This window comes from Synchiropus splendidus, chromosome 18, assembly GCF_027744825.2.
Source record: "Synchiropus splendidus isolate RoL2022-P1 chromosome 18, RoL_Sspl_1.0, whole genome shotgun sequence".
Classification (NCBI taxonomy): Eukaryota; Metazoa; Chordata; class Actinopteri; order Syngnathiformes; family Callionymidae; genus Synchiropus; species Synchiropus splendidus.
In genome coordinates, this window is record NC_071351.1 from 8,835,044 (window position 1) to 8,849,812 (window position 14,769).

General features: G+C 46.6%; 1 protein-coding gene across 1 annotated transcript; it reads left to right on the forward strand.

Annotated features, from left to right (window-relative positions):
• Positions 1 to 1,095: 1,095 nt before the first annotated feature.
• On the forward strand, positions 1,096 to 9,778 carry slc6a17 (solute carrier family 6 member 17). Its single transcript, XM_053850183.1, has 12 exons — positions 1,096 to 1,338; positions 3,460 to 3,879; positions 4,315 to 4,472; positions 5,060 to 5,186; positions 5,300 to 5,481; positions 5,844 to 5,954; positions 6,319 to 6,560; positions 6,632 to 6,824; positions 6,894 to 7,086; positions 7,151 to 7,310; positions 7,385 to 7,547; positions 7,627 to 9,778. The coding sequence occupies exons 2-12, from the start codon at positions 3,579 to 3,581 to the stop codon at positions 7,987 to 7,989; spliced, it is 2,193 nt and encodes a 730-aa protein (XP_053706158.1). The 5' UTR covers positions 1,096 to 1,338; positions 3,460 to 3,578; the 3' UTR covers positions 7,990 to 9,778.
• The last annotated feature ends 4,991 nt before the right edge of the window (positions 9,779 to 14,769 follow it).

Genomic DNA, 14,769 nt, shown 5'->3' on the forward strand with positions numbered 1-14,769 from the left:
GTGGTGTGATCCTCAACAGGGTTGCTCAGCACTGCAGAACTGTATAGGCGCTGGAGATGAGGATAAAAAGCTGGTAGGGTGAGCAACCATCATATGATCTGCGGTCGCCATGGCAACTGATCCCAGCAGTCAACCCTTGTGAAGTGAGTCACATGAGTGAATAGAAGGAGACAGGAAGCATGGTGTGCATATGAGCTACTTGTGTTGAGGTTCTGATTTTACAGCCAATCACAGCTCTTGAATTGCTATCCCAACTGGACTGACATTGAATCATGTGTTATTGACAACAGCATAATAGAGATGGTTAATAGAAACATTTCAAAAGATAATATGACACTCAGGTTTCCTCCTCTGGGCCCATCTTCTTCTCATAAGTAAGATAAAGTGTATTGTAGGAAACCGCCGGGTTCAATAGCCTGAATCTTATTGTGAATGTAACCTGTGAAAATATGGGTTTCGGATTCAGAGCCAAGGGCAGAGCAAATTGGTTCTGTCACAGGAAAAGCAGCCTGAGATAAATTACCTTCGCTTGAGCCGTGGACATTACTGTCTCAATCATCTCAGAGCCCTCGGCCTTGCTGAACAAGGTGCTGACATCTTTTTCATAAGTGAGGTGAGAACTAGTCATTGATCAAACTGTTTTTTAATCTTTTATTTTGGTGATCTTATGTGGGATACTGACTCGCCACCTTATCATATACTTGTAAAAAACCTCCAAATTGGAGGAGCCGTTGTTTAAAAAAAAACAAAAAACTACTGCTATTCAGTCTCTCATGGATGGATGCAGTTCACTGCATCTATTTCATGTTAACATCAGTGTTCCGTGCTTTAGTTCCTTTCAAGTTGCTAGACACGTTATATGTAGTAAAACTTTGTGTCCCGAACCCCCTACGAAAAATAGTATTCCAGTCTATTCATATTCCACAAAGGTCTTGGTAAGTATTCCATAGATGTGTCGCACTGACTCGCCTTTTCCTCAACTAAATTCTCAATTCATTAATGTGTTCCTCGCAACCTGCCGCTGCAAACTCTCCACTTGTCCTCTTGGATCGAGTGCTGACGTGAGCAGCACCGAGTGAGTCAAACCTGCGTCAGACTCCGTCGTGACTCTCCATAGTAATTCCCTATCGCGGCAGATCCCAATAACACAGGCGCAGAACCACGTGGAAGGCAGCAGATCGCTACCGAACCGTCCCACCCACTCGGAAACGGAGATCCAGATTCACCTGCATAAATTCGACGCGCCTCTCCTGCGTCACGGGTTCTGTACGCGCCGCCGCCGTCGGGGGGATGTTTGAGGAGAAGGAGCTGCTGCGCCTTTAACTTCAGCTCGTCAAGGTGAGTCGCACATTTTACCGATGATATTGAACGTGTCATGACCGAGCTGCTCATCGCACGTGTATGCGTTCGTTCGTGTGTGCGCGCGTGAGCAATCAATCGCATCTCTGCTATTAATAGGCTTTCCATTTGACCTTGACAGCGCGTCAGAGGTTACGGCCACGGCCACTTATGAGTGTGTACACACGGCGTTGCACCGTCTATTATCGCATCAAAGTCAATCCATCAGACAGCAATCACTCAGTTCTGTTAATATTAACTTGAAATCCCGTCATCACGTGGTGGACGTCAATTGAGATGCACATCAGCTCCCGTATTATCTGCACTGTCAATGACAATGTCTGAGATGGCGCGAGTGAGGGGAAAGGAAGCGACCAGTGATGCTGCAGGGATGAGATTTCATTTTTTCCAGGAAGAGCCGTCTCTTAGCAACCAGACAGGATAAAAGAGGAGTGTATTGTTGGAGGAAAGTGATCATCTGTTGTGTTGCATCAGCAATAGTGAGATATCTGGTGGTGGGAAGTTATGGGGAGCACAGCAAGTTGAGATCCAGACTGCGGAACATCTGTATTCCCAGACCCCAGATTAGGATTAACAAATGGATTTTTGTTTGGAAAATTACCACTCAGAACTACAGGTGATTTCTAAGACCATCAACCTGACACAGTTCCGTATTGGGCGTATTAACCATCTCTGATTCGTCCATTATGGTCATGTGACCTCCAAGTTTAGAAGGGTGACATTATGCTTTAAAGTAACGTGTGAGATCATGATTTCAATGCCTCGAATGGTCAGCCTTCCACATGTTGCAGCAATATGATGTACATATATGGAGTGTTTCTATGATCACTCTTTAGTCGACAGACCATAATGCGCATGAGAAATGAGGAGTTTGATAAAGCTGGTTCATTAATTCAGGTTCAGACGGCTTCTGTTAGTCTTGTTAGCTTAGACTAAAGGTAAACAACGGGTTTGTTCACCTGCTGAAGGGCTCCACAAGCTAGCTGACTGGTGAACTGGTGCCAGTCACATGACCACCGGGTGACATTTTACTTGAAGGAAACAACTCGTCTTGGAGCCTCAGGTCTGAAGATATAATGTGATTCTGCTCTGGTAATGTCAGACCAGAGCAAGGCAGGTGTGCGGAGTGTGACAAATAAGCCGATGGAAAGGAAATGCAGTGAGGATCCAGCATGTAGAAGAGGCAGATAAATGACTCAGCTGTAGTTGAGAAAAGGAGGCAATGTGGTGGGAAACATCCCACAGTTTTGGGATGGCGTGCTCCCCGTGTGTCGTGACTGCAGAGGCTTCTTGCCACTGTGGAGGAATGTGAAGTGCGTGCGACTGGTGAGCTTACAGTCTGCCTTTTTCTCTGCCTCGGCATGAGAAGCCAGATCTGTTTTCTGACCAGCGGTCACAGATCAAACACCTCCAGCTTCTGTTCTTACGAGCCGAGATGATTGAGAACGCTGTCACACAGTTCTGACCTATTGTGTTCCTCCTCAGCATTCGCTGACCTTTAGAGGGCTCGCTGCTTCCAGACAGAGCTTTTTCATGGCGAAGAAAACTAGCTCTCGAATGGTGGTTGAGCTCTTAGTGAGCAGCTGTGATTCTGAAGTGTGAAACAGAAAAGAGTCCTCATGTTGTTTCAGCATCATAGGAAGTGAAGTCTAGTGTTTGTCTTTATTGAAATGAAATGAAAAGGTAGCAACGCAATTATTTATATAAAGTTGATGGAGGTCATTTGGGAAAGTCAAAGATCACCTGATATTTCTCTCAATGTTTGAATGGTGTGGGCTTTCACTTTCATTGCTCTACATTCCTCAGACTTCAGAAGTCACACAGTTGGATTGTTGCCTCCAGTTCATACAATTCACATGACTCCACTTGAGCACAATGATTCCTGCTGTAGCCTGTTGTCGAGACACGCTGAGTAAATACCTCACATGTACATGGGAACTAAAATTGGCAGATTATTTTCTGAAATTGACCTTTCATAAACAGCTGAGTGTGAATTGAAGTTAGGCTCCAATAATCATTATGAACTGAATCCCCAAAGCCATCTGCTTCAATTTGATGTCAACTTTTAAAGAGTTAATATTCTGTCATTCTTCATTTCAGAATCCAAAGTAAAAGTTCCACTTCTGTTCCTGCTCCCCCGTGCCTCCTCCTGACCTCCCTCCACTCGGACCCCTCAGGTTCTCCCGTCTCCTTCCCACCCGGAAAAAAAAGTTGCCACCATGCCAAAGAACACGAAGGTGACCCAGCGGGAGCACAGCACGGAGCCGGTCACTGAGTCGGTGGCCGACCTGCTCTCTCTGGAGCATCCCATGGACTACAAGAGCAGTCAGATGAGCATGGGCCTCAGTCCTGGCTCTACTGCCCCCGTGAGGGCGCTGTTGCCTTCCCCAGACCCAGACGCAGAGGATGGTCGACCCGCTTGGAACAACAAACTGGAGTACATCCTGGCTCAGGTGGGCTTCTCTGTGGGTCTGGGAAATGTCTGGAGGTTCCCCTACCTGTGCCAGAAGAACGGTGGAGGTGAGTGAAGCGACCTGATCCCTTCATTGACATTTGCAGCTCATCTTCAAGGACAATGTGGATCAAAAGATTGATATTTAAGTGACACTTTTGAGCATAATCGTTCCAGTCTCGGTGACTCAGGGTGGACATCAAAGACCCAACAGGAGCTGTAATTGAGCAGCACACAACAGCGGCAGTGTTGTTCCTCGCCGTGTTCTCTGCTGCTCAGATGAGCACTCACGTAATTATGGGATTGTTTGATCCAAACAGACGCCACAGTCTGCAGACCAGCCGCTCCCTTCAGCTGTCCTTGATCTGCGTTCTGACCTCAGCTGCGTCTAGTTATCATGAACAAGTGTTAATGTTTCGAGCTGCAGAGATAGAACCAGAACGTGATGGAAGGATGATGTTGAGTACTCACATGTCTCACATGTCTCTGGCGTCCACACTCAGGTGCATATCTGGTGCCATACTTCATCCTCCTCCTCCTCATTGGCATTCCTTTGTTCTTCCTGGAGTTGGCTGTCGGACAGAGGATCCGGCGCGGAAGCATTGGCGTGTGGAACTATGTCTATCCGCAACTGGGTGGCATCGGCATTTCCAGTCTGTTGGTGAGTGAGTACACCACAGTGGGTCAAGAGTGCGGCCGGCAAGAGGCCTTTAAATGAATAGTGTGGCTCGATAGAGGAGTTAAGTGGCGTATATGAATCCTTCTGGCTATATAGAGAGCACAGAAGCTTATTTAAGTATCACCCTTCCTTTTGGCTGATAGTGTTTGAGCCTTCAAGGACCTCTTCCAATCATTTCTGGTGTGATATGACTGGTATTTGCAGGCTTTTAGCGAGGAGGGCGTCTGGGAGTCATGAAAAAAAATGGACAGCAGAGTCTCGACCATAGCTTGGCCAAGCTACAGTCGAGAATCGGGCGTCCATTTTTTCATGTTTTGCAGACGCCCAGACGCCCTCCTAGCTAAAAGTCTGATTGGGAGGGCAGGAGGTTCCACACCCGGGCGGTGATGCGAGTGGCAGCAGGATGTGACAGAGTGGAACTCAGCAGCTATAAATACACGTTCACCGAAGACTGCTGAGAGCAAACAGCTCAATAATTCATTCCTCGCCTGTCTTAAGCTATGTGAGTCAAGGAACGGCTTCTCTCATTCTCCTGCTTGTTTCTGATGGTGCCGTCTGCTTCTGCTCAGGTGTGTGGCTTTGTGGGCCTCTACTACAACGTTATCATCGGCTGGAGCATCTTCTACTTCTTCCAGTCCTTCCAGTATCCGCTGCCCTGGGCCGAGTGTCCAGTGCAGATTAATGGAAGCCAAGCCAGTGAGTGGGCAGCAGAACACCAGTAGACAGAAGAACATCAACTGATCCTTTAGATATGACTTATGTTTGGGAGGGATGACCTCAGCGTTTCACCCTCATGTCTTTCCTGCCAGTTGTGGAGCCGGAGTGTGATAAGAGCTCAGCCACGACCTATTTCTGGTATAGACAAACCCTCAACATCACCAGCACCATTGACGACACCGGTGGCCTGAACTGGAAGATGACCTTGTCCCTGCTGGTGGCCTGGATTATGGTCTGTCTGGCTGTCATCAAGGGGATCCAGTCCTCTGGGAAGGTGCGTGGTCTCCATGACGACCGTTCACCAGGGTGAATATTTTGTTGATATTATCGCTGAGGAACACAGTTGAAGTCTCAGACTGGGGATGATGAGTTTGGCAACAGCTGCTCAAATGTTCTGTAATCTTGATCCAGCATGTGAGTCACAACATCCGCAGACTGAGTCTGACACAATTTCAGGTTTAAATTTAGAAGTACATTACAGATTCAATTCATTTTCACCCATCTTTTTAATCTCTGCCTCGCCTGCACAGATTCAGAGATACGCAAAGCAGCTTTTGGAAGCAATTAATTGTGTGCGTCTCCATGGCAACACTGTGTGATGTACTTGACTTTTTTCGCACTGTCTCGCACTCCTAGGTGATGTACTTCAGCTCGCTCTTCCCGTATGTGGTGCTATTCTGTTTCCTCGTCCGTGGTTTGCTGCTGAAAGGAGCAGTGGACGGGATCGCTCACATGTTCACGCCCAAGGTCAGAGAACACTCCACAATTAATTTATGGAGACAAAATCTGTCTCCCCTCTTGTGGGCAATACAGGCAGGAGAGTAGCATATGAAGTCACTTCGATAATTCCTTCCAAATGTGGCGAAAGTATTTAATATTTTTTACGTTTCTCCGACCTTTCTTTCTAGAGCAAATACCACCCACTAGTGGCGAAGGCGTGTACATCTATAACTAAGCGAATACAATATGTCATTTAAAATATTTTTTATGGTTTTAAGATCTTTTTTCCAATTAAGAATACAAAGTATTTACCGTAAAATTAATTAATATCAAATGAAGTTGCATTCCTGCTCTTAAATAAAGACATGTCTTTATTAAATGTTCTCTGCAGATTGAGAAGATGTTGGAGCCACAAGTCTGGCGAGAAGCTGCCACACAGGTGTTCTTCGCCCTGGGTCTCGGGTTCGGAGGCGTCATTGCTTTCTCCAGCTACAACAAGCGCGACAACAACTGCCACTTTGACGCGGCGCTCGTCTCCATCATCAACTTTGTGACGTCCATCTTGGCCACTCTGGTGGTGTTCGCCGTGCTCGGGTTCAAGGCCAATGTCATGAACGAGAAGTGTGTCGTGGAGTAAGTTGAGGACTCTGATCTGATGGGGTTTGTTTTTGTTGCCGCCACTGACGGTGCACTGGTGGGTGCAGGAACGCGGAGAAGATCCTGGGATACCTGAACTCTGGAGTGCTGAGCAGAGAGCTCATCCCCCCTCACATCAACTTCTCCCACCTGACTGCGACAGACTACGAGGAGATGTACAGCGTCATCAAGACGGTGAAGGAGGACGGGTTCGCTCAGCTGGGACTGGACGCCTGCCTCCTGGAGGACGAGCTCAACAAGGTCACCTTTGTTTTACAGGCGTTCATTTCAACTGTCAACTCATATTCAGCGTGATGCTGCCATCTACAGGCCGTGCAGGGAACTGGCCTCGCCTTCATCGCCTTCACCGAGGCCATGACCCACTTCCCGGCCAGCCCTTTCTGGTCCGTGATGTTCTTCTTCATGCTGATCAATTTGGGCCTGGGGAGCATGATCGGCACCATGACAGGCATCACCACACCAATCCTGGACGCCTTCAAGATCCGGAAAGAGATTCTGTGCGGTGAGTTTCACTGAGACGGCTTGGTCGGGCCTCGCGGTTCTGATGGTCCTCTGTGGTCCTACAGTGGTCTGCTGCATCATCGCCTTCTTCCTGGGTCTGCTGTTCGTGCAGCGCTCGGGAAACTACTTTGTCACCATGTTCGATGATTACTCCGCCGGACTGCCGCTGACCGTGGTGGTGATTCTGGAGAACATCTCCGTGGCCTGGATCTACGGAACCAAGAGGTAGACCGTCTCAATCAGGAGTGAGCTACCACATGGCGTCGGCAGAAGTACATTTGAAAGCCTTGTGCTCGCAGGTTCATGCAGGACCTCGAGGACATGCTGGGGTTCAGGCCCTACTCGTTCTACTACTACATGTGGATGTACGTGTCCCCTGCTGTGCTGGTGCTGCTCATCGCAGCCACCGTCATTGAGATGGCAGTCAGTCCTGCCGGGTACAATGCCTGGGTGGAGGCTGAGGTCAGAAGATCAGCATAGGCTTCAGCACAAGGTGATTCAGTCAGTGTTTGAGTGGTTTCTTTTTCTTCCTTCCTTCCAGGGGTCTGAGCGGTTCCACAGCTACCCTCCCTGGGCGCTGGCCATGGCCTACTCCCTCATAGTGGTGGCCATGCTGCCTCTTCCCCTGGTCTTCATCGCCCGCCACTTCAACCTGGTGTCCGACGGCTCCAACAAGCTCTCCGTCTCCTATCGCAAGGGCATGATGAAGGACATCTCCAACCTAGAGGAGCAGGACGAGCAGCGCTTCATCCTTGGCAAGAACCCTGCTGAAGCCCCCTCACCGATGCCCGCACACCGGGCCTACCTGGGCCCTGGTGGCACCACGGAGATGACCAACACCAACTATGGCACCAGCACCAAGACGGGCTACCAGAACATCGGCTCGCCGGAGTCTGAGCTATGATCGCCTGGGCACCCACCCCCTGAAGATGGAAGAACAAAAGATGGAGTGGGGAAGAACTTCCACTTTGTTCATCTCATCTTCACCTCCAGAGCAGTTTTCTATCCCTCCGTCTGCGCTCCCTCGCTCCTTCACCACGGGATCCGTGCTGCTAGCTCCCTCTCCGTCCATCCTTGATGACGACAGAGGAATGTGAGTGTCGCTAAAGAAGACGACAGCCAAGGAGGGAAGGAGAATTGGAGGCGTCCAAGCCATAGCAGATTATTGTCCTACTCTGTTTCACATCTTCAGGACGAGGGTGGAAGGAAATTCCGACTGACGGTTGCCAACAGGTCAGTACCGAAAGCACATCACATTTGGGTCTCGGTGCCTCTCATCCATCAGCATTCACCCCAGAACTGTGAATCTCCTTCGATCCTTGGCGAAGTACTTGTACATACGTGTTGTGTAGTAGCCTGAGACGTCACCGTTGATGATGCGTATCACATTAGTGCGAAGCAAGGGAAACCGACGGCCCTGTCACACCTGTTTTAAATGCTTGAATTCTAGGTGTGACGGGGTCTGCAAGCTCACCTCCCAATACTGAGCCACATTTCCACATCAGGTGCCGCTTTTGCATTTCAATCATGGCCGCCTCGGAAGGGTGAGCAGAGATAAGCAGACGGGCTACAAAAGTGTTGTCTTGGTGTCCGTGCAGCTGTGTAAGTGTGTGTTGTCGCCCCTCTGTGACCTCGCCTGTTTAAAAATAGAGCTGTTTCCCGGGGGAAGCGGTGGCGCCTCACTATAGATACCATCCCTGGTGAGATGTGGAGGAGTGTTGTGAACCCCTGCACAGCAATACAGAGCAGGGCGCTGCCATGCTGCACTGAGGATCCGACCTGTTCGGTCCTTCATCTGAGAATGAACTAAGGACTATATTTAAATGTCTTTTTGTCAACAACGGTGTGAAACAAAAGCATTTTTAGCGGTGATATTGTGTGGCAGTGTGTGTAGGGGTAATACTGTGTTGTGATTTTAATGTAACGATGTGGTAATTCACGGTTTTAACCACCGGGTGGCGCTGCTCGCCAGCAGTAGAGCCTTCCTCGTCATGTAGCCCCTCCCCTCAGACCACAGCGACAGTACAGGTGAAGAGAGAAGCACAGTCGCGGCAACGCTGGTGCCTGAGCAGCGTCACTATTGTCGATCTGCCTTATTCTTCAACCGTTTTTTGGTGCGTTCCACGTAGAGTTCGGACCAAATGTTGCGTCCTTCCACTTGAGCACTTTAATTAATCGGAGACCCCGGAGTTGTTTGGAGTTTTGCGCACTATTCTACAACACTGCCAGAGAATGTGACAAGCAATATTCATATTCAAGGACAAATGCGTTTTAGTTTTTTTAGTTGCGGGTGCAACAAAGTCTGAGATAAAAATAGGTTTAGAACTACAATTGAGCAATACAGTTTTATTTCCAAAGGGCTACGACTGATTGTGAAACGTTTACGATCAATTGTGGAACAAACAGTTGAAGCAGCAATGACGAAGATTGAAAAGCTGAATTCACTGCTCCTTTTCAAACATAAATACCTGGAGAAAATTAACAAAATATTTCATGAAAATATTTAATAATGTGAATTAAATATATTTAAAAATCTAAAATATTATGGTTTAAACACCCAAATATTGTAACAATAACAGTCGAAACGTGAAATTAATATATAAATGGACTTAAATTATGCATTTTCTTTGCCTTATTGAACAGGTTTCTGTCCGACTTCTGTCCAGACATTCATCTTTTATCAGATTTTGTGAGTGAATTATATATATATATATATATATATATATATATATATATATATATATATATATATATATATATATATATATATATATATATGCCATGTAGAACCGACAAAAATGATGTTCTCCATGTATTTTTGTTGTGCCAATAGCACATGAGCGCAGCTGAAGGTGCTCACCTGCACGCCACCAATTGAAGCACATTTTTGTGGAACAGCACAGTCAAACAAGCACAAATGGAGGACATCACATGTGACAGATGAGCACACTAAAAATACACAGTCGGTGAAGAAACGGTGGATCATCCGCACCGGCCTGCTCACTGAATCCCACTCATCATGAGAATCTGCCCCGAAAATAGATGACAAATGGCTGCTCTATAAAACATTAGGTTCCAGCTTTAGGCACCGCGGGTCCAGCTCTCACTGCACAGTGGGGACCAAATCTGAAGTTTTAGGTGACAAATCAGAAACTCCTGGGTCTCTTTGTCTTTTCCATTGTTCTGTGTTGCACATGATGAGGTGAAATGACCCCCAAAATTCTATTTATTTATCCCATGAGAGGTCATGATCCATAGTTATATTTATAGTATTTAAGGAAGTGTATCTATCCTGTAAATATCAGTGTACATTCACCAGTATGGAAAGTGATGTAAACTTGAGGTGTAAATAATAAATGTATATTTTGTAAACGGTTTGATTTTTGTACTGTTGCTGGCGGTATGGTTTGTGTTGTGTCACTGGACTGTGTGTGAGAGAGAGAGCTGTCCTCTGCGTCACAGGTTATCCACAGAAACGGTTTTCATTTCTTGGGAGATGTTATTTTTGGAACAGAAATAAGTTGTACGAAGATTGTGCGAATTAAACTCACCACTTTTATTAAAAAGGCAATGTTGACTGTTAAATGTTCAGATTATTTATGTGATTTTCAGCCAACCATTACGCAGTAGTGCGTTTATCAACCGGTATTTCAAAAACTGGAATGTGGTCCGTGCGTTTCCTCTGCAGAGTGCTTTAACCAGGCACTTCCTCGGAGCTCCATCCCACAGCGACCTCTCATCTGTGGTGGCGTCCTGCTCTGGTAACCCACACTGCTTTACGACACGTGTGTGTGTCTGTGTGTGTCTGTGTGCACTGACACAAACCCGGCCCGGTGCCAGTGCAGCGTCTGCATGCAAAAGACCAAGCTCTAAAGTCTGCGTTATTATGTGTTGTCGACGGAGTGGCATCACCTGCTTTAGAGCCAAAACCACAACAACATCATTGTTTTCCCCAATCCTCTTTCAGTTCATTCAGCATAAAGGCAAGTTGGGCAACTGACTGGTTTCTCCTTTCTCCCAGAAGCAGAGACACAATTGTCTCCGGCACTTCTTTCCTGTAAACAGAAGCTTCCTATCACAGGGTCAAAAATAAAAACTTCATGGAAGTCACACCTGCCGGCAGCCGTGTTCTCCAGATGTTTACCTGGAAACCCTCGCCAACAATCCACTTCCTGTGTGGCCCCGCCCACCGCGCTCAGGAAAAGACCGTGCGCAGTTTTCGCACCCCGAGTGTCATTTTCCTGGCAGACGTTCCTGTGTAGGCAGTCATGTTCTCACCCGCCGCTCTCTGCTGCTGGCGTCTTCCAAACACTCCAGATGGTCCTGGGAGGCCTGTTCAGAGTTCTGACCCGCCAGCCGCCACAGCTCATTACTGTTCCACCGGCGCGTCTGTCTGCAAACACAGCTGAGCTTTCGCAGCACAGCAGGCCTAACGCTTCTCCTCATCTATATTTAGATCTGATCATTGATAGAAAGTGACAGTGTTTGTCACCATCCCAAAACAATGTTCTGTCAAATCTGGCAATGTCTCCACATCTTCTAAGCAGTTTATGAGTTCAGCTTTGGCAATGTCACTCTGCCCGAAGATGAATTATCTTTGAAACTGAACTGAGCAACACATGCTAATCTTGCTACTGGACATTTAGCTCGCTGGTTCTCTGGCTAAGTTCTAACTTAGCCTGGTCCGGACTCTGCTAGGTGAGAACCTCAGGTTGGAGCTCCATCATGCGATGGTTCTGGACATAAGTTGATGGATCCTTTCTCTGTGCTTTGAATTTTTGAGTTATTTGATTCATTCTTCTTGTGTAGTTTGAATTCAGTGCTGTCTGTTCTGTTGTTTTTGCTTTAATATGTGGGGGAAAAAAAATTAATTCCAGCTGAGAACTAAGACGTAAACAACACTAATTCTAGTTGAGCGTCGTGATGCACCTGCGGCATCACTCCTATAGCAAGTGCAGGAATGAAATGTTCAGTTCTAAATGTGTCCAGATGTGAGCGACAGTCCGACAGACAAGATTCCCACGCAGTTCAGGCCACGAGAGGCTCGTGCTTCCTTCTGTTTTTTCCTGTCGGCGCTGCAACAGGTCTCTGCAGCCGTGAGAGCAGAGCTGGTCAATGATCTGCCAGGGGGAGAGGAAGCGCAGTCTTACACCCGGCACTGCCAACAGATGGAGGTATTGGTGTGTTCGGATGGATCCTGGCTCAGCGGGTGAGGTGAAAAATCTTAAGCAGAGACAAAAAGTAGAGATTCTACTTGATGGACTCGTCATTGAATACAATATAAGTGACTGTATTTTGAAGCAAAAATACTTTTTATTTGTGAGAATTGTATTGTCATTGATATATTTTATGATTGTAATTGGTATATCATTATTCGTAATTTAAGATGATATACGTATTCACAATTCATTTTAATTAGTAATTATTTTATTAGAAAAAAAAAAGCCAGTTGTGTTCGAAAAATATATTTATGTAGTATTGATTGTTTTTACGTTTTTTTACATTTATTTTTCAAATGGATGCTTTACTATTTTTTATTTGAGGAATATATTGTTTCATTTATTATTGAATTAAAGTAGAAAAAAAAAGTAGAGTTGAAAGAAAATCCTTATCTGGCTACAAGTACTAGTTGAAAAAAAAACAAAACACTTTCTTAAAATGACATATCCTCAAAGTTACTAATTTAATTGTTATTATTTAATATCCCAACACTTATTTTTAGATGTAGCTAAATATCAGGCATAAAAAACAAAAAACACGTCTTTACTATTACTACCATCACTAGTACTACTACTGTTGCTGCTGGTACTACTATTTATGATAATAATTATAATAGTAATAATACTAAATTGTCAGCAAAAAGTCTTTTTAATGTTCATTATTTTTTAAGGTTTTATATATATATATATATATATATATATATATATATATATATATATATTAGAGGAGGCCCCGCTGCTTCCTGCTGACCCTGGGATGGTTGCCCAGCGCTGCATCTCACAGAGACGTGTAGTGCACAAATCAGAAGCAGGTGAAGATGATCGATATTTATGAGCACTGTCTCTGCATTCACTCTCCATTTTTTTTATTGTGATCTCCCAGGAAGTGAATGCAAATGGATCTAGCATGTCCACGGCTAATATGCTGCTCAGCTTGACGTCCACATAATGGCATTCGGGAAGTAACTGAAAACAGAATTTGGAATCCCTTTTGGATTCAGTTGAAGTTTGGATTGAAGTTGTCAAGGCCACCACAGGGTGTGTGGTGTCTCATCTTCAAGCGTGGATTCATGTCTTGGCTGTCTCAAGGTCCAAGGACTTTCAACAAAGCTGTGTTTACACAAGCTTCACACCTGCAGGACCTCCAGCTATTTGAGGAGGATTTCACCGGATGTTCCAATCAGCAAGGCCACGGAGCGAAGGTCAAGTGCTGCGGCTTCATCCTCAGGTCAAGCGAGGACCTGACTCAAGGGTCCAACAATCGGCGCTGAGATACTGAAGTCCGTCTTCATGAGTTTCATCCGGCTTTAGACGTATCGATCCAGCAAAGGACCGGCAACATCCATCCATCTCTGAGCATTAAGGCCTCCACTCATCCCCCTCCTCACACACAGGGTCACGGACAGAACCGGCAGTGTTGTCCATTAGCGGTCCACTTGAGACGGGCCTGCTGCTGAGCCCATAATGTGTTTGCGGTAGCTGCTGCTACCTTTAGCTCAGAGGAACTGGGAGGCTGCCGACTCTTCAGTGCCCCCTTCACAGCTACCGCGCTCAGGTCGCGGTGGCAGCGGTCAACAATAAGAGGCCCAACCTTTCCCGTAACCTTTGACCTTGACTCATGGAGTTTTTCTCATATTCTGCAAATATATTGAATTATCTTTTTCGCTGTGGATCAGTTAGGCGGTCTGAGATGGAGTGGAGGATCCGCAGAAGAAATTTGCTGTCAAACATATCAGCCTGCAGCGGCTCCAGAAAGCCAAACTTTATCAGGATGGACCTTCTAATTTGACTGGCCCAAGAGGCCAGCCAGGATAAATAATTGAAACCCTAAAAGCCCATTATCTCTAATGCACAGAGGGCAGGACGCCTCTCTGCAGCAGGAGCCGGAGGACAAAGTCAAGATGTCCCTTCCCCACAGCACAAACCAATGAATTGGTGGAATGGCTCGGGCGAAGCCTTTCTCCATGGTAACTGTGTTCAATATCGTCATGACAACCCTCGGCCGCGGGGAAAAAATAAAAGTGAGGGGAAACAATAAAGGGGAGGACGACCGCGGGCAGGTGCTCGCCTTCCACCTCCAGGCTCTTCATCAGTTCCGTTCCAAGTGTTTATTTCCAGCTGTTCTCCTGGAGATGGAGACGTGAGAGACTCAGTGAAGCGCTTGAATCCTCCGCTTTATGTGAATTCGCCAGTGTTTTGAGACGCCGGTTTGCATATGAAAGACTGAGGATGAGGAGAAGCAGGCAGCGGCGCGGTAATGAGCATGGCCTGTCAGCCCAAATCTCCATGGTGACGTGCTCCGTGTGCACCTTCGCTACATCACCACGGAGGCACAGGAGAGGCGCGAGCCAGGAGACACAGCTGCTTCAGAGCATGCCAGATCAAACAGACGCCACTTGTGTCACCACTATAAATAGTGGAGTGTGTGGAGGTGAAGGCGCCTTAATGAAACAGAAGTGGGATGA

What these genes read in the sequence shown, in the direction of transcription:
- slc6a17 (XM_053850183.1), top strand. Translation starts at nt 3,579, where the DNA reads ATGCCAAAGAACACGAAGGTGACCCAGCGGGAGCACAGCACGGAGCCG. An exon ending in TCGGCATTTCCAGTCTGTTG is followed by an intron (nt 4,473 to 5,059) that starts GTGAGTGAGTAC and finishes GCTTCTGCTCAG; the next exon opens with GTGTGTGGCTTTGTGGGCCT. An exon ending in TGGATCTACGGAACCAAGAG is followed by an intron (nt 7,311 to 7,384) that starts GTAGACCGTCTC and finishes TTGTGCTCGCAG; the next exon opens with GTTCATGCAGGACCTCGAGG.